General features: G+C 38.0%; 2 protein-coding genes across 2 annotated transcripts; one reads left to right on the top strand and one right to left on the bottom strand.

Moving 5' to 3' along the window:
• Window positions 1–5,360: 5,360 nt before the first annotated feature.
• Window positions 5,361–14,194, top strand: LOC137273053 (zinc finger matrin-type protein 2-like). Its single transcript, XM_067805493.1, has 6 exons — window positions 5,361–5,394; window positions 6,166–6,309; window positions 6,820–6,890; window positions 7,754–7,827; window positions 9,519–9,664; window positions 13,226–14,194. The coding sequence occupies exons 1-6, from the start codon at window positions 5,383–5,385 to the stop codon at window positions 13,370–13,372; spliced, it is 594 nt and encodes a 197-aa protein (XP_067661594.1). The 5' UTR covers window positions 5,361–5,382; the 3' UTR covers window positions 13,373–14,194.
• A 1,322-nt stretch (window positions 14,195–15,516) lies between these two features.
• On the bottom strand, window positions 15,517–26,724 carry LOC137272137 (transcriptional regulator ATRX homolog). Its single transcript, XM_067804490.1, has 5 exons — window positions 26,153–26,724; window positions 22,399–23,782; window positions 20,522–20,674; window positions 17,823–17,914; window positions 15,517–15,592 (listed from the first exon to the last, which is right to left on the bottom strand). Exons 1-5 carry the CDS (start codon window positions 26,722–26,724, stop codon window positions 15,517–15,519), a joined length of 2,277 nt encoding a protein of 758 aa, XP_067660591.1.

Here is a 26,724-nt window from a genome sequence, read left to right as displayed (position 1 = left end):
GCATGTAAAGCGATGTGTCACATATGTAACCTTTTATATTCAGGATTGTGCCGCTAGGGATGGGTTTGTTTTCATAAGTAAGCTGCTTGGCGGGTCTTCTTGATCTCTAAATGGACGGTCTAAATTTACAGCTGGCCAGCCCGATGGTTTGGTAAAAAATTATAGATGTTCCATACATCTGAGTACATTCACCAGATCTTGGTGTCTGTCTGGTTAAATCCAGTTTGGGCTGGTAACATATAAAGTCACCAGTCCTGAGTCTTGCTGAGTTTGGGGATATTTCACACACTGCCTTTAGTCGCTTTCTGGTTGCCAAGTGCGGACCTACCATTGTAAGAAGAAGCCCAGGCTTACACGTGGGTTTTGCTATAGGTCATACGAAAGTTGGGCAAGCCCTCAGTATTATCTAAATATAAAACTTTGCAACCTATGGTGCGTACACGAAAAACATTTACTTGCTGCACGCTTGGCTGCTAACTACACGAAAATGTCCTACCTTTCAGTTAGGCTATAAGACCACCTGTCACCATCTTCCACCCCAGGACCACCACCAGCAACTACCACCAGGGATAATCTACAAGTTAGAGTTAGAGCCTCCCTGCTATCATCCACATACACCACCCACCACTCACAATTCATAACTTTAGAATAACGGTATTTTATACACATGCATATGTTAGACGTTTGAAGAATAAGGATGTTCCTGGTTACCAGAGGGTTTAATGTACACCTATAGGGGACTCATCAGAGAGCTGCGACAGCCACACATCATTCTGAATCTTGTGACGGATACATTCCAATATTTCAGTGTATAAAACTATTTAAGACACAAAATTAGGACATGAAGCGCTCATGCAATCACAACATCGTAGTCATCATCCCAGTGTGGAGGCATGGACAGATGGACACACCCTTTTGGGTCCCACAGATCAAAACATATTAAAACATACCTAAATACACCTGCCGTAGAGGACTGAAAATGGGTTCCACACATACCGCATAAATCGAAACTTGGAACATGATTACGCCCCGTCTATCAAACACACGATTTTTGTTCATGCAATAGGCTACCCATTAAAGAAGACAGAGTGAGTGAGTTTGGGGAGTGTGTGAGTGTGGGGAATCGAACCCGGGCCTTCAGCGTGACGAGCAAATGCTTTACCTACTACGTTACTCCACCGCCCCATAGAAGGCAGACTCTACCAAGGTTGACAAAGCAACTGAAATCAGCAATAACGAATTCAAATACGCACTACACGACACACCATGTGTTTCACATTGTCTTGGGCTATAGTTCGCAGTGATCTCGGAGATTGTCTTAGAATATCAATGGTGACCCCATCAAACTGAACAAACAACTTGAAATTAAAGATACTACACCTTCATCCTATGTTGATAATCATCTGCAAATTGATAATATTTATAATCAAGTCGCAACTCGCATGTTGAAAGAGGAAGATAAAAGACACTTCTACTGATGTAAGTCTACTACCATATAATTGTATCTCCTATCTGAGTGGACACAGTTTACCTAGCAGTGCAGAACGTGTGTGTGCATATCTCACAGTAATACCATGAACACTATGTAATATCTGGTCTTAAAGTCAGCCTCAATAAACTGTGTGCGTTTCTAGTGCGACAGTGCGACATTTCCAGCGTGTGGTACTCTCAGACAGTTGATTGTGCCCATACATTGCTTCTGCCAAACTGCAGAACTCGAACGGCTGCTACTGAGTTCACTCAACCAACCCATCGCAAATAATTCACTTTACCTTTGAAGTCTTTTTGGTCGTTCACATGCGGTTTGAGGGCGTTCCACGGCTGTAATTCTGTTACTGAAGCATATTCCCGCGTACAATACATTATTTTTGCTTGGCAATTCAGCAATTATACAATTTTAACGGGCCATGAATTCCATCATTTAAGACGTTTTTCCTCAATAATCGGAGGGAGACATCTTCTCCCTAGGATTGGGACAGGATATGTATATATAGTGCACATATCCACATAACTACAGTCCGTTTGGCTCAAAAGCGGACCAATGAATTGCAATCTAGCTCGAAAACTATTAAAAACATAACATACTCAAGGAAACGCTGATCATAATCAGAACATCATACCAACTCTGTGAGATTTTTTCAGAATATCTTTCTTAAAAATACAAAAAATGTTGTTTAACAAACTATCATTAAAATATTGACAGTTCATTAATTGTTACGAGGGAGGAGTGCAGAGAAAGGGACAGTCAGGTGTACGAGAAAGCATGGAGGCAGCACAGGATCATATATAAATAACTTTCTCGGCACTTGTGCACGTGTTTCTCGAACACCTGGCTGTTCCTTTCTCCACACTCCTCCCTCGTAATAATCAGTGAACTTTGCAAACATTTTTCTGATAGTTTGTTAAACAAATTTAGCATTATTAGGACAAAACTTCTGCAAAAACCTCACAGAGTTTGTATGATGTTTTGATTGCGATCAGCGTTTCATTGAGTTTGCTGTGCGTCTTCGTTTTCGAGTTACACTGAAATTTATCGGTCCGCTTTTGAGCCAAATGGACCACAGTACATGCTCAAGGCGCTGGTATTTTGTTCCCTCGCTCTCCCACCATGCCACCACGAAACATTTTACGTGTGCTTCGGGGACTTAACGTTCGCGATACAAGCAATACCTTTGTTGTGTCTTGATATGGGAGTTCATATCTAATAGTTGTATATGTTGCTTTAGATTGTTCCATAGACGACATCACTACTGCCGACATAGGCGGATCCAGAGTGGGGTGCCCACACCATCGCCTCCCCACCCCACATTTTTGTCCTTAAGTTGTGTTAAACGACCATTTAAACTCTCGAGAAAATGGAAGAAGACTATCTGTGCGGTTCACTCCCAAAACGCAGGCCTCCCAAAACGAAGACCTCCCAAAATGCAGATAAAAATAGCACTCTAAGTAATTGGGCTGTGTTACCTATCACTAATTAATGAATGTCCTGGTCCACAATTTTTTAAATATTGAGAGCAACTAGGGACTAAGTTGACATCCTTGTCTAACACCAGTGAAACAATAAAAATAATCAGATAGTTTTCTCCCTTATGTTTCTACAGCAGACTTCACACTGTCATATAAATGTTGATTTACACGTAATATATTTCTACGGATACCATTTCTTAAAAGAAAAGAAACTAATTTACTTCGGTTAACCATGTCGAACCCTTTCTTGAAATCCACGAAACAGAGCTGAATCTGCCTTTTCTTCGATTTAGTATGCGTTTGAGCAATGGATTAAAGAATGAATATGTTATATGATGTTTTGTAAACTCTCCTTGGTATTACACCTTCATTCTCGACAAAGGTATTGAATATCTTTTTATATGATAAATGCACTTGAACGCAAACAAACTTACTGTAATTACAAGTATTTGAAACTTGTAAGTGTACGTAATTGGCGAGTGAATGTGTTGTGGGGCCTGTTGATGTTGTTGTTGTTGTTTTGTGCTTTGTTAGAAAAATATCCTGTTTTTTCTGTTACCAAACAAGGTTTTCTTGTAAAAGACCCTAGAGACCCTTGGCTCTACTGTATCTATAACTGTAACAAGGGAGACTGGAAATAAAAACTGTCAATAATAGCAATTAAAACCCTGAATACGTACTGTTTAACCACTGCCCTGATCCACAGCCCTTGATGTATACGAAGGCTTCATATTTTCAAACCTGTTTAAACCAGTTACTGTGTACCGTTATGCTATCGATAGAAGAGCGTACATGCTGTTACTTGTTGTTGGAGGACAAACTGATTAATCACACGTGTCTCTGTTCTCTTTGTGCACGTTAATTCAATCGCTCGTTTTTAAACATGTAACGCGTTGTATTTATATGCTGTAAAGTTGTAAGTAAAGTTTAAAGCAAATAAAGATTTTGCAACAACGATATGCCCCTTGAGATGCTAGTTTCAAGATTCTGCCGGAATTCCGTCGTCTCCTGTTGACTTCGTCAGCTCAGCATCGTCTATTGCAGCAGGAATACTCTACAGCCTCTATATAGGCTCCCTGATTGCAGATATCATTTCTCCAGTTGTTACATCAGAACACGTTTCTGCATTCACACAATCAGTGTACTGTTGATGCTTATGTTCAGTAATATATTTTCCAATATAGCATTCCACTCCTGAAGACAGCCATCAAGTGATACGGGATTTAACAAATCTTTAAAATATGTGTGTCATGTTTGTGGTAAAATGAATAGTTTGTACAACTTGTAAACATTATCGATTAAATGAATATTGATGAAGTAAAGGATTACTGGTTACGTTGTCAAAACTCGTTACGTGGGTGATACCGTTTTGTGATACTAATCACAGATACAACATACCATAACACGTGTTTTAGGATACTTCTGCACTGCACATGTCCATTGTCTTTGTGTTTGCCAATACTATTCTTTGTAACTGATTTTACCACTTTTTGCTTCAACAGATTAAGCAAGCCCAGGTATGTGTAATGTCACTACAAGAATCAAACATAAGCATGAATAGGAGTTTATTGCAGGTATGAACAGTGGTTTTACTGACTTCTAATATTGGCACAAGGTATTAGGAACACAAGTGTCAAGCTTCGATAGCTGTTTTATTTGATACGGCTTTATTGTGTATTTATTATAGATTTGATTACGTGACAATGAGAAATTTAAACATTGAGTGTTAATTATAGACTCTTTCAGGGAACTATCGTCTGAAGCCTTGGTTTGCAGGTATCAGTAACTGTTTCGTAACGTGGGTAAAATGACAGTTCTGTACAGTATCATATCCAACCGCCCTGATTTGTTTGATGCATTAGTATGTGCACATATAGGACATATATCGACTGTATTTCTTACTAAAATAACGCATTTTCCGGCTTGCGTCCTCCGTTTCAATGACTTATGCAGAGATTCTATTAGATGCGAATAACATGCATTGTTATACTTCAAACAGAGAAAAGCCTAGTAATCAGCTGAACTAAAAACCCATATCTTCACTGAGGCAAAAATATGATTGTCTACTTTGCCTATCTCCTCCCATGAAGTAGAAAGAATCTCATCTACATTTGTGGCTTTAATCAACAATACACTTTATAACTTTTGTTGATATAGATAATGTTTCTTTGTTGCTCCTGAGCACTCTTTCACCATGCAAACCTACCACCCCTGTCGAGGTAAGCTGACCATGCCTTGCCAACTGATAAATTGCACATCGGAACGAAATGCTTTCTTAGTCCTGGTTTAACGGCGCATAGCCATGAAGTCTTGGCATAGAGCGTGAGATTAAAGGGCGGTAACTCTTATTCGAATCATGCTTGCAGCTGACTTGATGCGAACTGGTTGACTGAAGCCAAGTCCTACACAGACAACATGGCGTACGAAGTATGTTTTTGTCAGAAACGACAAACGAGATTATTTTCTGTTGTTTGATGAGAGTAGAATTTGCTGGCGTTATCATGTATTTTTTTAACTTCATCGCAAAGCAAATTGATGAAAGTAAATACTATGTCCCTTCGGACTACAGTTTGTTTCTAAATTATATATTTATTCTTTTGTCCTATTTTGAACATGGCTCAGAATATTTGTATTAATTTTCCACTTGTACATATACCCGTTTAGCCGTAAATATTTCAACCCAAGTCAGTGACACTATTTTTACTGGAGATTTACTGTGAATGAGAATGAAAATTGTGATGTTTTTATGTGGGGGATGTTGATTTCAGGAATGTCTTGTTTTAAAATCAAATGAAGTAGAATCCAACAAAATTTCGTTTCGTTTTGAACAGATTCAACATGTCAGTTTATCAATTCAGCAATAAAACGTTACATCTTTTACACTGCTGACAAACTAATTGCAAAGAATTTGAACTTACGCAAGTTCAAAAGACAAACTGTGTTTTCACACTTGATCAATGTAATGTTTGTCCTGTAGCCTTGTTACAGTAAAAGTTTCCGAAATGGATGTTTGTGTCAGTATTCTGCAATGGGTAACAGACATATCTGCAGAGTTGTTTAAATGAGTTTGAGGAATATTCTTCCACTGAGGAATTGTCTCTTTTACTTGTAGTATTCATTCATGTTATTCCAATCCTTTGTGGTGAACTTTCAACACTTTGACCATAATTTATATTTTCATGACTGTGTCTCTTCCAGAAACCAATTCCAGACCACAGGAGGAAGTGGGATCGAGATGAATACGAGAAAATCGCAGCAGAACGTCTTTTGGCAAAAGAGCTAGACGATGAAGATGATGAAGTACCAGTCAAGAGGGAGCTTCTCAAGCCAAGAGAGTACAAGGTTTGTATCAGTTCTGTCAACATGATCCAACTTCATGGGCATGGTACACGATGTTCCACCATCATTGTGGAATGCTTAATGAAATTAATGAAAGTGTTTAGTGATATTTCTGTATATATGACAAAATAAGGCTATGCAGTATTCTATGAAGTGAATTAAGCTCTGAACTGAACTAATGAACCTTCCAAAGTTGACTAATATTTCAGAGTACTCTGCAGTACAGATTACAATCCAGAAATAATGTATAAAGGTTCAGATTTTATATGTTCAGATGGTTTCATCCTTGATCATATCAACTCAAAACTGCATTGCTCAGTAATTCAGACTGACGATTGTGAGATCAGTTATGTCACCAAGGATACACAAGACAATATGTATCAGTATTTAATGTTAATGCAAACAGTACAATATGCATGCAAACAGCACAGTCAATCCAAATGGCTTCATGCTTGTCATTTGCTGTACGTGTGGATGTCCTTTGATAACATGGAGATCCGTATTCTGTTTAAGGTTGATCTTGATTCCAAACTTGGCAAGTCCACAGTCATCACAAAAACAACTCCAGCATCACAACAAGGAGGGTAAGAGGTGCATTGTGTGGTTGTCAGATATGCTCAATATCTTCAATACCTTGACAATGCTTTCAATGGCTTTTAAATCACTTTGTTGACACAACTCCTTACACTTTCAACCTGAAGTGTCATGTGTCCATTGGTTATGCATGTTGTATATGTAAACATAGTACAGGATTCACCTGTGGGTTGCTGATATTTTAGTATTTGTATTTTCAGTTAAACTCAATGTGAGTTTTAGTGTTACAGTCAAACCAATTACCAGATTCAGTTGATAACAGTTGATGCTGAAGTCCAGTGAAACATTTATCAGTCGTATATGCTCAACTGATGAATGAATAAGTATAATGTTAATATCTGTTGTATCCAATTCTTGGCTTGAAATATATAGTTAGTGTAACTTAAGTAGTATTAAATCTTGCAATACAGTACACTACACAATTTCATTGCTTTATAGGGCCCTCATATTTCAGCTAGGGATCCTTGTCTTGGTACCACCCTGTCAGCTAATCATAATCCACATACCAACACTCAGTTTACTGAAAATAATAACTGATATTCTTATTTCACTGTAGGACCCATGAAGGTCCCGGGGTAGAATAGGCCTTCACCATCCCATGCTTGCCATAAAAGGCGACTAGGCCTAAGAAGTGACTAACAGGATCGAGTGGTCAGACTCACTTACTTGGTTGACATATGTCATCAGTTCCCCATTGTGCAGATCGATGCTCATGTTGTTGATCACTGGATTGTCTGGTCCAGACTCGATTATTTACAGACCGGCACCATATAGCTGGATTATTGCTGAGTGCGGTATAAAACTAAACTCACTCACTCACTATTTCACTGTAGAAGGTAATCTGTTGTTTCAGGTACTACTGCAATGTATGTGATTGTGTTGTCAAAGATTCCATTAATTTCTTGGATCACATCAATGGAAAGAAACGTAAGTATTTCTTTTAGGTAACTATTTAATCTTTCACTCAGTCAACAGAGCATGTTTTTGTGGGGTTTTATGTAGAGAGGATTAATTAACATGTTCTTATCTAATATTAAGTGAACTTCAAGGATAGCAGTGTCCCATCATTGGAAGAACAAGTCAATTTGATAAGGTAACACTTAAGGAAGTCTATGGTCGAAGTCCTTTTCTGGTGTGTCCCCAAATAAAGTCCAACATTTCAAGATTTTCCATTCAGACACTTAGTGCCCAATCAGGTATACAGCAACCTATCTGTATTTCCAGAATGGCAGTCGAAGTGACATATGAACATATGGGCATGTGAGCCGAAAAAGCAGTGGCATGCCTTCTCCTATATCTTCTACCAGGCACTGCCAGAGTAGACTATCTCGATGGCAGTCTTGGCAAAACAAATCTCCATTCCCTGGAAGGTCCACCTACATTTGAGGACGATATCTATGTAAACGACCGTCTTCAACAAAAAAGCTGTGTCTATAGAAAAGGAGCCGTGATTGCACCATCGGAGAAAAAGGAACGGCATCCGTTGTAGTTTCCAGCATAACAAGTGCAGTATGCGAATCTTTCTAGCAAGAGGAGGGCTACATGCAAACCCAAGTCATGCCTATGCTACAATATGCCATAGATGTCCCATCTGCTATATGAATCACTGTACGATGTGGATGTGTCAGAAATACCTATTGAGCACATACAAGCCAGTATTTCCAAATTCATCAATTATACGAGGAATTTCTTAGGCATCCTACTCCTAGCCAGAAAGAGTCTCGTGGAGTACCTCCGAAACATCCACGACTTTTGAAATCAAAGAGATCTTGCAAGCTCTTGGACTGTAAGGAACCAACCATCCCAGACAATATGGGTAGTGTAGGCAACCACGTCTGTACTTGCCTTGGAACCTGGAATGGCTACACCATGCTAACGAAATCTGCAACAAAATGGAACACATCGGAGGCCATTTAGGCGAATGGAATACAGTCCATAGCCATGTGCCAACAAGAATTATTTGAATTTGGAAATACTGGCTTGTATGTACTCCATAGGTATTCCCAAGACATCCACCTGGGCTATGAATGTTCTGAATATCGTGTCATCTATGCGTAGATCTTCCCAGTGCTTCTTTGCTGCAGGATTGGTTTCTTTCTCAATTCTTTGCTTCATATTGCAGACGGGCATCTATGGCATATTCTTGAAGATAGTCGTATACGTAGATATCATCCTCAGATGTAGGTAGACCTTCCAGGGATTGGAGATTTGTTTTGCCAAGACTGCCATCAAGATAGTCTACTCAGGCAATGCCTGGTAGAAGATTACTTCCAACGGTATTTCCCAGTAGAAAAATGCCACTGCATTTTCAGCTCACAAGCCCATATTTTCACATGCTGCTTCAACTGCCATTCTGGAAATACAGATAGGTTGCTGTATACCTGCTTGGGCACTAAGTGTCTGAATGGAAAATCTTGAAATGTTGGGCTTTTTTGGTTCCATTGCATTTCGGTTGCCAAAAGTCATGGTACCTGTCAGATTTTAAAACTCCTATAAAGGCTGCCTTTAAACAAAGGACCAAGTTCAGTGCACTTCTATGCTGCATGTGTGGTAGTACCATCGTACCATCATCGTAATACTACTTCTCAACTGCATAACTCACTCTTGTACCTCCACAGATCAACGTAACCTGGGAATGTCCATGCGAATTGAAAGATCCTCCCTGGACCAAGTCAAGCAGAGGTTTGAGATGAATAAGAAGAAAAAAGAGGAAAAGAAGAAAGAATATGACTTTGAAGAGAGAATGAAGGAACTGAAAGAGGAGGTATGATTATGCCCTGCTGGGTTTTTTTTCCTGAAATATATCCTGCAGGTTGACCAGAACATGCTTGCTGGTTCATCGCAAGACAGTAACAATATTTTTAAACCATACCATGAGAGAGGAACTTCAATGTAATATACAATCCGAATGGTTCACACCCGGACTGTCAAATATTTTATCGAATACACACCCATACTGTCGAAAAGCAGTGGAGCATGGCAGTGCTCAGCACTGCTCTAATTACACCCAAAGTGTCAACTGACTTGGAGAACATGAACCTGCGAATAGCAGATAGACCGCGCTAGTGGGATCTACTCTATTTAACAAGGGAGAAAACATGAGTACTATTGTTGACATGAGGAAAGAGTTTGAGCTAATGAGATTTGTCACATTTCCTTCTCAATGATACAGATACAGGTGGAAGTACACCACTGGTGTTGTTGAAATTAGAAACGTTAACTAGATTTGTATCAGAATTGTCACATTTCCTTCTCACGGATACGAATGTAAACTATCTAAGCTAGGTAAGTAACATTAACAATATTCTCTTGTCAACAACATAACATAACTGTTGATGAAGACACTGATCACTTCCTGATACTGATATCTCTGAACATGCAGAGACCAAGGAATTCAGTTGTCACGACAGCAAGTTGGAATAGCAGAGGAATTAACAAGGTGAAATTTAGTAGTGACCTGGCAAAGTCTGATCTTATGAGCAATACTGTATCAGATTGCGATGACAATATTTCACTGTCTATGTTTCTGGACTGTCATGCCCCTCTTAGGGAGCGAACTTTTATACAGAAAACAGGCTGTCCATGGTACAATGACATTTTTCATGAGGCCAAATATCAAAGACATAAAGCGGAACGCAAGTGGCAGAGATCCAAACTTGAAATACATCAACAAATATTCAGATCCTAAAGAAATGCCTTCTGCAAGATTGTACGAGAGCGAAAGTTCATTTATTGCCAGCAGAAATTGCTCAATGTGTGGACAAGCCTAGAGATCTGCACAACATTTTGAACTCTCTCATGGGTAAGAAGAAAGATGTCGTTCTTTCTGCTCATGACAGTCTTTCCCAGCAAGCCCATGATTTCAGTATGTTCTTTGACAATAAGATAATTGAGATCAGGAAACTCCTTGAGGAGTATCAACAGTCAGATATGTTCTTCACCAATACTTTGTTTGATAGCATGTGTCTGAGGGAGTGCACACCTTGCACTGCAAAAGAAGTACAGGCTCTCATCAAGTCATCTATCAAGACCACCTGTCTCATTGATCTGATGTCAAGTAATCATGTGACGGATCATCTGGATCATCTGCTGCCAGTTATCACAGACATTATTCACAAAAACCTTTCATCTGGAGTTTTCCCTTCCTGTTTAAAAGATGCTGTTGTGACACCATTGTTTAAAGAGTTCAAAACAAGATGGTAACATTTTGAAGAACTATTGACCTGTTTCAAATCTGACTTATCTTTCAAAGCTATTAGAGAAAGCTGTTACAAGAAGACAGATGGACCACTTGAATTTGCATGACACCCTCGATGACTATCAGTCTGCCTATCTGGACGATCACTCAACAGAGACCTTGGTCCTTAGATGGCACTGTTGACTCTCCTAGACCTCAGTGCAGTGTTTGATACTGTAGACCACCACAAACTCTTTGATAGCCTGCAGCATCAAGTAGGCATTACTGGAACTGTGTTCACCTGCTTCACATCTTATCTCTGCAGCATGTGTGCAGAAAGTTATCTGAGAAAACAGTGCTCTCTTGTGGTGTGCTGCAAGGTTCAGTACGTGTAGCCAGTTTTCTTTCTTATATATGTCAGCCATCTTAAATATGTCACTGACACGTGCGACACTCCTCACTTCAACCTGTTTGATTCTCATATACTGACTATGTGGAACTGATGAATAAATTCAATATAGACTTTACATAGTACGCTTCAGCTGATTGAAGCATGCATGTCTGAAATAATGTCATGGATGATTGAAGGGAAACTAAAACTAAATGACAAGAAAACTGAAGCATTGTTTGTAGGAAGACAGCAACACATCAAGAAGATGAATATGGATCAAGTGAAAATTGCCTCTGCTTTTGTAACTCTCCCTCAAGACAAGTCAAGGATCCAGGAGTGCAGCTGATGTGCATGTCCTCACAAGTTGAACAACTGTGTAAGATGTGCCACCAACATCTTAGTACCATTGCACAATCAGGAAGTACATTACCAAGCAGAGTGCACATAGCCTAGTTAGATGTCTCGTAATTTCCCGCCTCGACTACTGCAGCAGCCTTCTAACCAGACTCTCCAAAGAACACATAAAACAACTCCAGAAAGTTCAGAACACCTCCGCCAGAATTGTCTTGATCTTCTAGATATGACCATATATCTCCTGTGGTATATTTCCCCTGCACTGGCTTGTCACACAACAACAATCTAGAAGGTTGGCATCTTCGTTTGAACAATATCAGGGGGAAATGTCATCCCAACATTTATGAGCAGGTTGATGTGTTGAAGAGAGAGCAGTTGTTTGTGGAGGCCTGCCTTGCTCAAGTGTATGGCCACAGATGTGCACCAGCAAGGAAGCACTGCTACCGTGAGCTAGACATAGTGCTTCAGTGTCTCAAGGACCAGCTTCAGAGACAAGAGATTTCCGCCATGAACTATGTTGATCAGAGTGGCTACCTTGCTCGTTTGGTGTGACTATGACTATGTGGCCACAATACAAAGTGTCCACAATAAAGAATGTACTGTATAACATGTTTTGCTTTCCTTAATGCCCGGAGCGTCAAACGCCATAATTACCTCCTTAAGCAATAACCGAAACATTGAATTAAAAATTTCATTTTTGACAATCCGGGAGTACACCTTAAAAACACACCTATACAACCATTAATTGGATGTGATGTTCTTAATACAAAGTACATGTTCTTCTTTGGCCTTAACACTCCACAAGGGTGAGTTTCTTTACTATTCACCATAGTACGTGTCAAATACCTACATTCTTTCCATATTCCTTTCACAGTAAAGTGACACATGGCCATGCCAACTGGAAAACCCATAACATGTTCATTGACCACATTGTCCTCCTCAACTGACTCATGACATTACCATGGTTACTCTTGGCCATTGAGTATGTTACAACTGTGAGGAATTAAGAATTGATGAAGGGAATTTTACTTGAACATCAGATCACTTAAAATCCTGAGCTGACATGCCAACCCCAGAGTGTTGCAAATAGTAGTTCCAAGGATCAAGATTAGAAAGTTTGACCATAAAATTAATAGTCAACTAAATATTTATAATCATGGTAGATTCTGAGAAAGATGACATTATTAACTAAATATTTAAAATCAAGATGGGTTTTGAGAACGATGACACTATTGTAGACTGAAGCTTTAATTTCACATCCCTCACAACAGCAGATTTCCAAATTATCAGTGTTAGATTTCTTGTCTCTTTTTGGAGAAAATGTATGTAATTGTCAAATATATGTTTATATCAAAGATGAGTGTTTGTCAAAAGTTGAATTTACTGTTATCATTTGACCCTAGGAGGAGAAGCAGAAAGCCTACCGCCGAGAAAAAAGTAAGAACAGGAAACGGAAGCTGGACCCCGAAGATGAGGAACTCAACACAAATATTGATCCGGATATGGCAGCAGTCATGGGCTTCTCAGGCTTCGGGTCATCAAAGAAATGAGATAGAACACCACTATTAAGAACTTACTTGCAGAATGCTAAACAGGATCACAGTGACTGTGAAAACTGGACACTGACAATCTCAACAACTAATAAGTGCCACTACTTTTCATCAATTGTCACAAAAGAATACAACATAACTGAATGACAGTATATATTCCACATCTTGTTTTATGATCCAAGTGCTGTATAAATGTTTCTTTTTGTATCCATCATGAGTTTTTGTAAATAACATTATCATGTGTTGGTTGTACACAGAGTTTCATGGACATTGATATTTGTTGTCATCAAAGCAAAACATCTATAAGTATAACAATGTTTCTTATGAAAGGTGTATATTTCCATTTATCAATAAGCATGTCCACTAATTTGAAGAAGTGTAACTAAACATGTTTCATGTGGGTAGCAGTTTGGTTTGTTCTTAACTGTTAATTTTTCATTTGTGGTAATTAAATGCATTACTGAAAAATTTATATTTTATGATGAATTGAAATTGTGAGTTTGTTAGCTTTGACATGAGTGCAATACTGTCACACTATTGGTACAATGTGTCTATTACAGACAACCACAGTACTCATATTATCTGTAATGGCATGTTTATGACATGCATGTGTGCCTAGCTGGCAACTTATATCTGACAGTGTTCTAGTCAGTGACGACATATACATCAGTATACATCAGCATGCTGTTCCATTGGCATGTGTGCTCTCTAGTTTGGGAGAGATGGTATATTACTATCTCAACAATGATCATATAAATCATGTGTCATGCAGCCGACACATTAGTGTGTACATTGTATAGCAGATTAAATCTAAGTTTCAAACTTGGCTTGCTTCATGTGTTATAAGTTGATTTGGGATTGACACTTCTACCTGGATTGCTGATTCTATACAGCTGAGCTGTAGTCATACAGTCATAACTCCAATTCATGAGGTCTGCTGCTGGTTTGTCAACTGTAATGTGACATATGACACCACATGCAGCCTGCATTAAGGCAGAGCCCTGAACTCCCATGTCCTCCCAGCTGGCACGCACACAAGCACGCACACAAACACACACACTAGATATGACAATGCACAATGTTCATCTTCTAACACTTGTATTCAGCCAAGGCAGGAAATTACCAGGTCAAGTCACAGAGAAGGGTGCTACAGTAACACGTTGACCCACTGCTACATAACACTGAGTAGATAATTACCAAGCTTTCTGCTGAAAGCATATGCAGAACCAAACCTGCATAAATTAAATTAATAACACAGAATGAAACTGCAATCATTTCTTCAACAATATATTTTATTTTTGTTGGTAATACAATGAAACAACATTTTCTGAAAACAACAGTCAACAAAAAACATCCTAAAGTCTTGTGTTCAACATGATAACTTCACTTTCACCATGAAAGAAGGTTGTTGTGACTCTTGGTCTGAGATTTGACAGCTTGATTTCCACATGTGAATATGGTGTAGCTTTTTCTGAATATAAATAGAATCTAGAAATATCCAACTAATGTTATATCAGACAAAACAGACAAACATTTTATACCAAGAGATAGGTAAAAATATTACTGTGTATGAAATGAACATGTAATTATGGCTTTTGAATGTATGTATATACAAAGCTATGTTAATGTACAGTTCTCTGACTGTCCTAGATCAGATACCATATGCATATTGGTATAATTAGATGATCCTTTAGTGAAAGAGCAGTAATGTTCATACTGACCGATGGATATGTGTTCGAGGGGATTAGTAAAGATCAAGTTAACTAAAACTGGTTGAGGACATGCAGCAAAACGTAACAAATTTTTGCCAGTGTTTTCTGATTTATGGTACAGAGTGTGACAACAGAAATATCGAAGAGATACTGGTTACATTTATGCCAGAAAATAACATTTTCATGATGTGTATAGAGGTTGTAAATTCTAATTAACAGTGACAAAGAACACTGACATTAGAGATGGAAACTGGAACAGAGAAAATATTCAAAACAACACTCTCTTGACACAACTACCAAAGCTACTCTCATGTTTTGTCAATATAAGACTGGTAGACATCTAGGTGATTATGTAATTCAGTATTCAGTTTGAGTTGAAACTCATGGCAATAAGTCACATGATTAGATGACAAACAGTAGAGGGTCTACAGCTCATTGGAATATATCCTGGTCTTCAAACATGTCATCGAAGTTGCTTCTGCCTGGCATACAATTGCTCCTAACAAGTCTGAAACGAAGCAAAGATAGGAATATTCATGTGTTATTGTACATCATCAAGTAATTTGTCAGAATCAGCTAATAGACACATCATATCTCAGTCCTTCATTGTGCAGTCACAAATGTGGCAACAGTTTGAACTTGAGGTACAGTCTGCTTTGACAAAATGCTACAGACTTACAGAAATGTGAATTTTATTTCTTTATAACTGTAGTTTGCTACATGTATGTTGATATAATATACCTCAAGTGGCAAAAAAGGTCTGCGTAATCTATCAGTTTAATATAAGCATGTTTAGCATAAATGTTATTTACTATAATCCGCCAAAATGCATATTTCAAAAAATAAACTGCAAACTTTTACAATAAAGGCCCTAAAACAATATTTACCATAATAACACAAGCAATATTTCAAATTTTTGGAATTACAATTAACTGAAGAACTGAATGACTTTTTTTGTATAAATGTTACCAGTTAGTAGATATTCTAATTTAGTTTCTTTATAGGGATAGATATTTTCCACATACACCTCCCAGTCAGTACAGGATGTAAGGTATCCCTTTAGAGCCTTAAGACAATTCTAAAGCTGTATTGGGTAGACAAGCTGTCGATGTGGTCACATTGCACTAGTGCTGGTTATTGATCACAAAATGCAGATTGATAATCCACAGATGCCAACCTCAAAGTGTTGCAAATAGTAGTTTCATTACTTTCAACATTCAAAATTAGTAGTTTGACCATAAAATTAGTAGTCAACTAAATAAACTAAATCATGATGGATTCTGAGAAAAAATGAATGACATTACGGTCACATGGTTAAATTATTACCGCCGCAACTAAATGTGTCAAATCACAAAGGTATTCAAATCACCTTCGCTTAAATTACGTTTGTTATTTGCAATCATTCCCGTTCAAATATGTCATTAAATTTGATGAATGGAAGGTACATGAAGTCCGAAAAAGTATTTCATTGTTGAAAATGTATGGTTTTATCTCTATATACAAATTTTAATGCATTTTGTTCAAATTTCAGAGGATTTCTAGTGGAATCATATTGGTGTAGTTTGAAGTTAAAATTCGTAGCAAAAATCGTAGATGTTGGCATCTCTGGATAATCGGATCTCAGCATTTGATTATAATGGTGCATCTTACCACAAAACTCATGTGGGCAATAGCAGGATAATATCTTGCCAACAATACCATGATCAAGGCAGCCAAGGGTACCTCCTGTTTAGACACTCATGCAAGTATGTTGTTCACATTGCAGTTTCATGAGACAGGAAACTGCATAAGTTATTTATTTCTTTGTTTAACACACATGACAATAAGAAACATGCTCTCTTAAGTTTAATTCGATGCATCATTAATCTCCTGGATAACTCAGGGGCCCCTAAGTAATTGAAGGAATTACAGCAAATTTGAAGGAATTGCATTTTGAAATGTAAACAGGCGCAGCCCACTCGCGAAACAATTGCAGCAATATCAGTAGCTTAGCGGTAATTACATAAACACAATGCCCCTATCTGAAGCAATGTCGGTAATACTTGAAACACGCTCAACCATTTCCAGAGATTTCTTGGCTCTGTTCTGTGATTTGTCAGTCCTGAAACTCACACATCATAACATGGCACCACTGGAAGGAGCACCCCTTCGGTGAGTTTTGTATTTAGTTCCTACTATTTCATTTTTATAATTATCCACCTTTGACCACCCGTGTTGAATGCGTTTATGTATGAGGTGTCGTCGGAGCTATTGATTATTTTTTTAGGAAAAGATCGTCACTGCAGAGGAGCGTCATAAGTCATGCCCCTGTAGGTTGTCTATGTCTGAACATCGGGAGCCTCTAGGGGCATGACTATTACCGCTAAACTACCGATATCGCTGCTATTGTTTTGCAAGTGGGCTGCGCTTGTTTACATTTGAGATGCAATTCCATCAAATTTGCTGTAATTCCTTCAATTACTTAGGGGGGTGCCTGTAACTGATACATGCTGATGGAAGTACAGTCAATCAAATGATCAGTCGCTCCAGCACTACTTATCACACCAAATACCTGGCTTACCATAACCATAGAAGCCTTTAACATTGTTTGAATAATATTCAAAGCTGCATCATGGTGTACCTAAATTGAAAAGCTTTGGATTATCATTAATTTTCACAACAAGACTTCTGACATGAAAGGGAAAATATATGTGATTTAAACGTATACAGGCATATCTGGAGAAAATAGGAAGCATCACCTCCTTGCTGAGGACTTGTGAATGTCCCGTGTCGGCTGTGACGTATCCTGGAACATGCTGCACAGCGTGTATTCCTTGGCTCCCCTCTGTCCCTGCAACAGACAATACAGCTCTAACCAATCTCATCACTCTACATGAGGCAAAATGTGGTGTAAAACGACTCACTACTGGGGCAAAACATATACTTGTGTTTAAGGTCCTGTACCAAGAACAGTCCATGTAATGCAGTGAGTATAATATTTTTTGTATGCAGAAGAGATATAAGTTTGTAATATTCAAACTAACTAAATGTGAGTTCAAACAAACAAATTATGAGTTGTGTGTTTTCAGATATCATATGTTTTTGGACAGCAGTTTGATCAGGTAGTGATATGTTTTACATTTGTTCTGGGAAACAATGGATGTTCTTAAGCATACGAAAAACCCATGACAAACTCAAAGGTATGCTGTTTTGTATTTTAACTTTTTCCAGAACAATATTATGCTGAATGTATTGTGTTTATTATTGAACTGTAGTACCAATGTGTTTTTGAAAGTGTCCTTGACAATATGCAAAAATGTTTTGATAAAATTATCCTTTATAAAGTTATGTAGTTTCATTAAATCATTATCTATAATGAGCATTACCCTTCACACCCAAGAAAGTACTGTCAGAAATAGACGAAAATAAGTTTTTAGACTGTTACTATATATGATACCCCTAAAATTTACCCAGTGGCAAATAGGATATGTCAAAATAACCCACTTAGTGGGATGTGTAAGGGGATTTCCAGAACAGCATGTTTACTTGTAAAGTTGGGCAAAAGTTAGAAAAAATACAACTAGCTGCTGAAAACAGCAGACCAGACTATAGATGGCAATTAGGTCGCACAGTCAGGTATGATGACAGACCATCAACTCACCTGGCATGAAATACATGCGCTGCCAACTGGCACTGGGGGTCACCTCAAAGAAATTTTGTGCTTTTTAATGTGTGTTGAATATGTCTCATCTATTGATTTACATCTTATGTGTCTTTCTTTAAGGAGGTTCATGCTGAAATATGTAAGAGTATGATACCTGATACCCACAGAAAAGCCTTGTATTAAATGTGTCAAAAATTATAGGTGGTATAAAAACCTAAAGATCAGGAAGACTGGATTGTTATGACATGCCATGTACTTTTACTTTTGTACTTTTCTTACAGTATAATTCCCCTAATGGATTTCATATATTAGCTGATATGTCTATCCCCTGGCTCGACCCCCAATCATCAACTGCTACACCTGTCCTGGTTTTGCTTTAGAGACAACCCCTCCCACCTGTTTCTTTCTATAGGTATAGAAAGACTCCATGGGTGGTACATCTTTAAGAGGTTCAGCATGGAAGTTGTTATTTTTTATGTCAGCTATCATTTCTAATAAAGCTAAGCCTAATTTCAAAATGGGCATTCAGTGTCCTTTGTAATACAATATGATTGCACACTAATTTGCATAAAGCCATGGTCTGTTCTAAATAAGTCACTTTGGATTTTGGTGGGGGGCAATCTGCGTTGCTCCTTTGTGCACTAATCTGACCTCAGTAAAGTCCTCTTTTGACATTTCCTATCTCCATACTATTGGAACTGTAGTTAGGCCGAACTTAGTTTAACAGATATTTCATACTTTCGTGTATCAAGAACATAAATTGTAGAGATAAATGTGAAAAAAATTTTTTTTAAAAAATATAAAAAACAACAAATCTAAAAGGTCACATGCAACCTAAAAAAATACTTTGCAGATTCTGATACTTTCGGTATGCATGTACTGAAACAAATCATCAAAAATGCCAATTCAACCTAAAAATTTGAAAAAAAACAACCCACAATGAAAAAAAGTCACAGAAAATCTGAGTTCAAACGATTCACTAATTTTCCCACAGCACTGAAAAGAACAAGTGGTTCCAACTTTCAACAGCTATGCTGCGCCACACTCATAACACACACAGAAGTGGATAGGTTCGAAACAGTATACCTGTCTGGAGTATGAGGCAGTGTTGGCTCAAGAGATGGTTTGGGAGTGTTTTGACTCATCAAATTCAGTGAGGACCCCCTCTATTTTACATCTGCCCATCTATTTAACATTGGAGGGGGTCCAGAAACATTAATTTCATCAATTTGGACCCACTCAAAATTTCACCCAAGTTTAACACTGATGAGGTAATATAATCTACTTGTTACATAAAACAAAAGCATGTTGACTGTGATAAGCAGACTCTGTCACAGGGAAAACTCAATGTCCGGTTTATTGACACCTGTCTGCCTGTCTGCCATAGAAGAATTATCAGATGATCTTACTGAGTGAATTTTACACCGCATTCAGTAATATTCCAGCTAAAACGCAGGGGTATGTAAATAATAGAACTTGATCCAGACGATCCAGTGATCAACAGCGTGAGCATCAATCTAAGCAATGTATGAACTGATGATATGTGTCAAACTAGTCAGCGAGTCTGACCACCTGGAGCCTGACCACCTGATCTCGTTAGTCACCTCTTACAAGCATCAATTGTTGAAGATCAGTTATAACCCTGATCTTCATGGGTTGGATCATTCTACTATAACGAACAGAATCATATTAGACTCAGGCCTCCAACTTTTGAATTATAATGCACATTGTTATAATGATTTGTTTTACATTTAAAATGACTATATATGCAACAAGGAAGCCAAGACTGCCTACATTGTTGCTGTGTCTGAGAGCTGACTTGGAGGTTGAAGGAAACGTCTCTGCCTCAAGTGGCTGTTTCACATCACTGGCTCTTCGAGTCCTTAATCGTGATTGGACAGGTTCATCACACTCTTTGGCAGTTGATGTTGTAGACAGGCTTGACAGCTGAACAATGAAAGGATTTACTCATTAGGTTCATTGTTACTAATACCTCTAAGACTGGCTGAAAATTAGCAACTATCACTGGAAAAAAATTGTGTTATTGGTAATATATTGCATATAAACTATTGTGATAAAATAAAGCTTTGATCCTATTAAAAAATCCTTACCAGATTTCTACATGATTATTAAATATTCCTTGTGAAATAATTACAAAATGTTAGCCCATATTCTTGTTTCAGTAATCCATACATGTATGATCACTCACCAGTGACATGAAATATTTTTCAATTTTTTGTAGGAGATGTCTCTTACAGTCATGCTGCAAGTTACTTCTGTGTTTCTTAGTGATAATCATTTGATACTTATTCAACAGTGGTAGGACTAGCTTTAAAGACTGATCATTGGAAAAATCATTGATGGAAGGGATTATCGAAATGAACATTGTGTAATCAATATTATCTCACATAAACAATTGTCATGAAATTAAGTTTTAATTTACACACACCATACACAAAATAATGTCATTATTCATGGGCCATTTCCAGATTATGATTTTTATGGTGGCTGATGCATAAACATTTCCGTTTACTCTACTGCTGCGAAATATGTTGATTTGTTTTTTACTTTCGTTTGCATGTTTGCTCCAAGTTACTTCTCCGGCATTTTTTGATAACTGATTCATACTGAGGTCATGATTCTTGATGTCTAAGATATACCAGTATATTGATATCAAGCCCTACTTAATTACATTTTGCTGAAAAGGTTTGTTGGAATGTTTGTAGCCCTCACTACATTGTGTGGTACAAATGATAATCATGGGCTTAAATAATTATGGAAAGATATCAAAGCGATTGAAGTAAGCAATATCCACACAAAAAGGATTTACAAAGGGTAGGAAAGATTAAGCTCATAAGATCAGAGTAGTCAGTCAATATCACTGCATCCTTTGTGTTCACACCAAATCCTAGCCTGTATTTCTGAAATCTATTTACAGGTAATTACTAGTAATTAGCCCTCATTGTATAGTCGATTTTAACAATGTACATTAAATGCTAAAGAGTTCTCTCCCTCACATCTGCCCCCTTCACAGAAATATCATGCGCTTTACAATATGCGTCAAATGAGGCAGTGACCTTGTACAATGCTCTGTCCTAAACTGTTTTCTATAAAATTTCTTTATCCAACTGTATGTCTGAGAAGTAATTAACCACTTCTACAGCTATTAACATATTATGAACTATTAACTGTATCAATCAACCCTTTTGATAACTTATACAAGAAAATATTAGGCACACATTGAAGACAATCATCCTCATGTCCAAAGTACACTTTAGTAAGAGGAAATGTGTACTTTGAAAAGTTTGCTTAGTGTCAGCGTCAATAGCTCTCAGTGCGTAATAGGAATAATGTTTTTTTGTGAAAAGACCAATCCTAATCTTAAGTCCCTGGCCCTTAACCTCAAGCTTTTGGGTCTTTTTCTCTTATTTCACATTTCATACCATTCTGGTACAGTCAAATTATTTCTAATCTCACAGACACATTTTCCACAAAGCTGCCAGCTTCCTACTGTTAGACACTGCAGGCCATATGGAAATCTTCATTACTAGTTAAGGTATTTAACTCACTTCAGTTTACAGAACTTTTATCAATTTCATATCTTGATTTTTTGGCCTACCTCCCCTATTTTATAAAGTACTGAAATGTGGAAAACTATTTAATAATCTTACCTCAGTAATGCCTGAGAGAGTTGGAGACAGCAGTTTAGGAGATGTGTCTCCCATGTCAACAACACTGGGTGAAGTGATCTGTTTCATCTTTCGTAGAAATTTCATGAGTGTTGGGTTTCCATCCATATTCGCAGTGGTTCCTTGGTAGGACAGATCATCAGTTCCACAGGCACTGAGGCTGCTGTCTCCTTCAGAAATAATAGGGGACACAGGTTTCTCTACAACAAAGTCTTTACACAATGACAACATCTCATGCTTCAACTGAGATTCTGAACTAAATATGTCTTCTTCTGTTTTTGAGTTCTTTGATTCTTTCTTTTGTTGTTTTTCAGTCTCCTTTTGGGTGGACTTAATATTAGCACCATCATCAAAGTCACTGCAATACCTCATTTTCATCCCTTTCTTTGTTGATTTCTTCATCTTAAAACCTAGTTGCTGTTCCTTAAATGCAGAGTCTCCAGCTGTTTGGTTTGATCTTCGGTTCGATTTGGAGACTTGCCTTTCATTATCTTTGTTGTCAAGCACTTGGTCTATTTTCCTAAACTTCAAATCCTTCTCATCATGCCAGTCACTTTCATTGTTCTTAATAAAGTCATTCTCACTCTCATCAGACAACCCAGCTTCATCACCCATATCATCAAAATCACAGTCTACAGGTCCTACAATCAAACCTCTTCTATCCCTGATGAAATTCTCTGCAGCATCTTCATCTGAATCTTTCTTCACTGGACCTAACAAAATTTCTTTTCTCCCACTAACAATACCATCATCTGCATCTCTGAGCCATCTTCCTCTCTCTTCAGCTTTCTTGTCAGTTTTCTTGCCACTTGTCTTCTTGGGCGTCCTTTTTCTCCCTTGTTTAGAATAAGTTGTGGCTGCCCACACTTTTTTTCCAAATACATCTGATGATAACTCAATAGAGTTGCATGAATTTTCCTTTGCTGTTATGTTTAAGGTTTTCATTTTTGATTGTTTACCTGATTTTGCAATTCTACTTCGACTATAAAGTCGTTCTGTCCTTGTTTCTGATGACCTCCTCTTCCGTGGAGCTTTACCAATTTCTTGCAGAGGTATCTTTCCAATTTCTGGTGTTGTGGACAATTCATCTTCAATGTGTTCATGAAAAATTAGACCTCCTGTGTTGCTAGACTCTGAATTTGTCGCTGAGTGACCCTGTCCACATTCACCACGCCTCTCATTAGTGTCCTCACAGTACAAGCTACTTAAGTTGGTGTATTCTGAGCTCATAGTCTTCTTGACATTTTTCTTTGGCTTTCCTTCTCTTTTTTCTGCTGGGGAATCTGGTATTGTGAGACTTTCATTACTATGTGAAAAACTGACACATGAACCTCTTTTGCTTTTCTTTGGTTGTTTCTTCTTTTCACTATAACATGAATACATTCAAGAAAATATGTTGTAATCAGCATTCATATTTAAGACATTTTTGTCACCCTGATGTTAAAAAGTCACGAGGTCCCAGATTTACCATTCTAAATAGACAACTGAAACTTTTGAGCACAGAATTACTCATTCTTTTGCCTCACTCAAGAGAGTAATGTGATTTATCTGTTAGCTTTTAATATCTTGTCATGAGAATGAGGGTCAAAATAAAGCTATGATTGCTCCAGGGCAATTGGAATGGAGATACAGCAATGCCCATTATGCCAAACTCTAATATCATACATTTATAATCTTGAACTATGAAAATACACATGTTCACTGATACATCTGTATGTTAAGTCTGGGAAAGAAATGCTTTAGTTTCCATGACCTCTTCCAAAAACATTATTTTTGCACAGACAGACCCATGCACGGATGGCATTCCTTGGAAAACTGGGCAAATGGCAGAGATGAAAGCTGAATCCCTTCTATTCCTCAAAATGCAAACTTTTCCCCCCGTATTTAATGACCAGGGATTCTTTTCACAAAGCAACTTTTGACTACTGAAATACACTGCGGACTATTTATATATGACCATTTCAGCTGTGTGTCTACCTGTGCTTCACTTAAAGGTCACATGCAACCAAAACAAAAAACATAATTGAAACAGAATTATCAGTTATTCATGACATATAATGTACATTGCTGATTGTGAAAAAAAAAGAAATAAACGAAATATTATATATATGCATACAATCGCGAATCAAAAGTGCAATATTTTGTCCTTGGATGTACTTTCGTCAAAACGAAGCACCTAGGATTCCAAACCCAGGCAGAGCAGGTTAATGTGCACTCAAGTGAAACAAAGACTTTTCATAGACTGGTTCATGCATTTGCTGATAAGATGAATGCTCATTGTGTGTTTGTGGAGATGATCGATTTGACTGGCATGTGAGAAGTATGCAGAGTATTGAGGAAGAAGGATTTTTTATGGATAACAACCTCTTTTATTGTAAAGAATGTTTCGGTACAGATTCATATACTGTTGTCAAGCAAGAGTGATGAGAAGCAACAGTAAGCAAGCAACAGTATAAGAATCCATACTGGAATTTTGCATCATATACAATAGAAGTTGTTATCCACAAATAATGTATACAGAGATGTTGGGTTTTGTAAATACATGCATTTGTGTGCTATCCAATCAACAAATGCTGAGCTGGTGAACTACTACATGGGTGAAAACTGTTGTTCATCCAAGTAAAAAGCAGAACTTGAAACTGACAATCTGAGTTTGCACTGGTTTCCATCGGATCCAGTCAACTGCGAGAAAAGGATGCAATTTGTTTGCAACCCACAGATACAATAACATGTCATGTGTACAAGTATCACACCAGCCTGTGTAATAATGTGACAGAGACAGAACCCAGGTGTACAAAATAATGAGTGAATTTAGTTTTACACCACATTCAGCAATAATCCAGCTGTATGGTGTTAATCTGTAAGTAATCGAGTCTGGACCAGACAATCCAGTGATCAAAAGCATGAGCACCAATCTGCGCAAATGGGAACCAATGACATGTGCCAACCAAGTCAGCGAGCATGACCACCCAATCCTGTTAGTGGACTCTTACAACAAGCATAGTGGCCTTTTATGGCAAGCATGAGTTGCTGAAGGCCTATTCTACACCAGACCTTCATGGGTCGCAAAAGCATAAATGAGTGTATTCTGTTTAAGGTGTATAGCCTGATAGGTGTTAAGATCAAACTGCATGTGGTCAGTGATTGAAACTGTCTACTGCATATTGTCATTAGCAGACACACTGGTGTCAATGAAACAAACATCATCTCTTCTTCTCCAGCTTCGTTCGTAGGGATAGTCCTTGCATGCATCACTTGCTGTGTTTGCATGAGTTGCGTTGCAGGTTCAAGCTGCACAAACCTAATCACAGCGCATGCGCTATGAGCACAGCGCAGCATAGCTGATGAAACCACTTTTTCCGACAGTGCTGGGTGAAAATTAGTGAATCATTTGGACTCTGATTTCACAGGCTTTTTATTCATCAGGGATTGGGAAAGCCAGGGGCCATGGGCCATTCTGCACATTAGAATGAAAAATGGCCCATTACAATTTTGAAGTTCACTATTGATACAAGGGCAGTGGCCCATTCAAAACTCATCTTTCCCAATCCCTGTTTCATTAAGTTATTTTTCAACTTAGTAAGCTGAATTTGCATTTTTGATGATTTGTTTCTGTAAGTCCATACCGAAAGGTATCAGAATCCGAAAGTTGTGTTTTGTGTTCCATGTAACCTAGATACCAGCTGATCAATATCATCATTTGTATCAAAAAGTACAGGTACCAATGCCTACATACCTGTTTCCACATTTCAGAATGCCTGCTTGTGTGAAAGGTGTTGGATCATTGACTGTAGGTATTCCATAAGACAGATTGTACCTTGTCCCTTCATAAGTTTTCTTTAGTCCAGTTGGGTCTGAAAGTCTCCTCTGCTTAGGATTGTTTAGCCAATCCACAACTTTTGCCTTGCTTGCAACAGATTTGGATAGCATATTTTCATTCCCACAAACATCATTTTCATAACCAGTTTGCTTCCTGTCTTGTAACAATTTCAACTGTCCATCTTCCATTGGCAGTACTGACTGTGATGACTCAGCTGGGGATTTCTTACAGGTATGTTGTTTAGTAGGTGTTGTATACAGGACAGCTTTGGTGTAGTTCTGTTTCATTTCTTGTTTCATGTGATTCCATCTGTCCTTGATTTTCAGATGGATTTGCTCCTGTGTTAGAAACGGATAAAGGGTACTTAGACGAACTTTCTCTTTCTGAGCATAGACTTGAAAACTGGCAACTCTTTGAAGTTTAAATGGTTTAGTATCTGGAACAACAAAAGAGTCAAGGGACTTGGATCTTCTTCTCAATGCTGACAT

This window comes from Haliotis asinina, chromosome 2 (assembly GCF_037392515.1).
Source record: "Haliotis asinina isolate JCU_RB_2024 chromosome 2, JCU_Hal_asi_v2, whole genome shotgun sequence".
NCBI classification, from domain to species: Eukaryota; Metazoa; Mollusca; class Gastropoda; order Lepetellida; family Haliotidae; genus Haliotis; species Haliotis asinina.
This window is presented reverse-complemented; position numbering and strand designations above follow the sequence as displayed.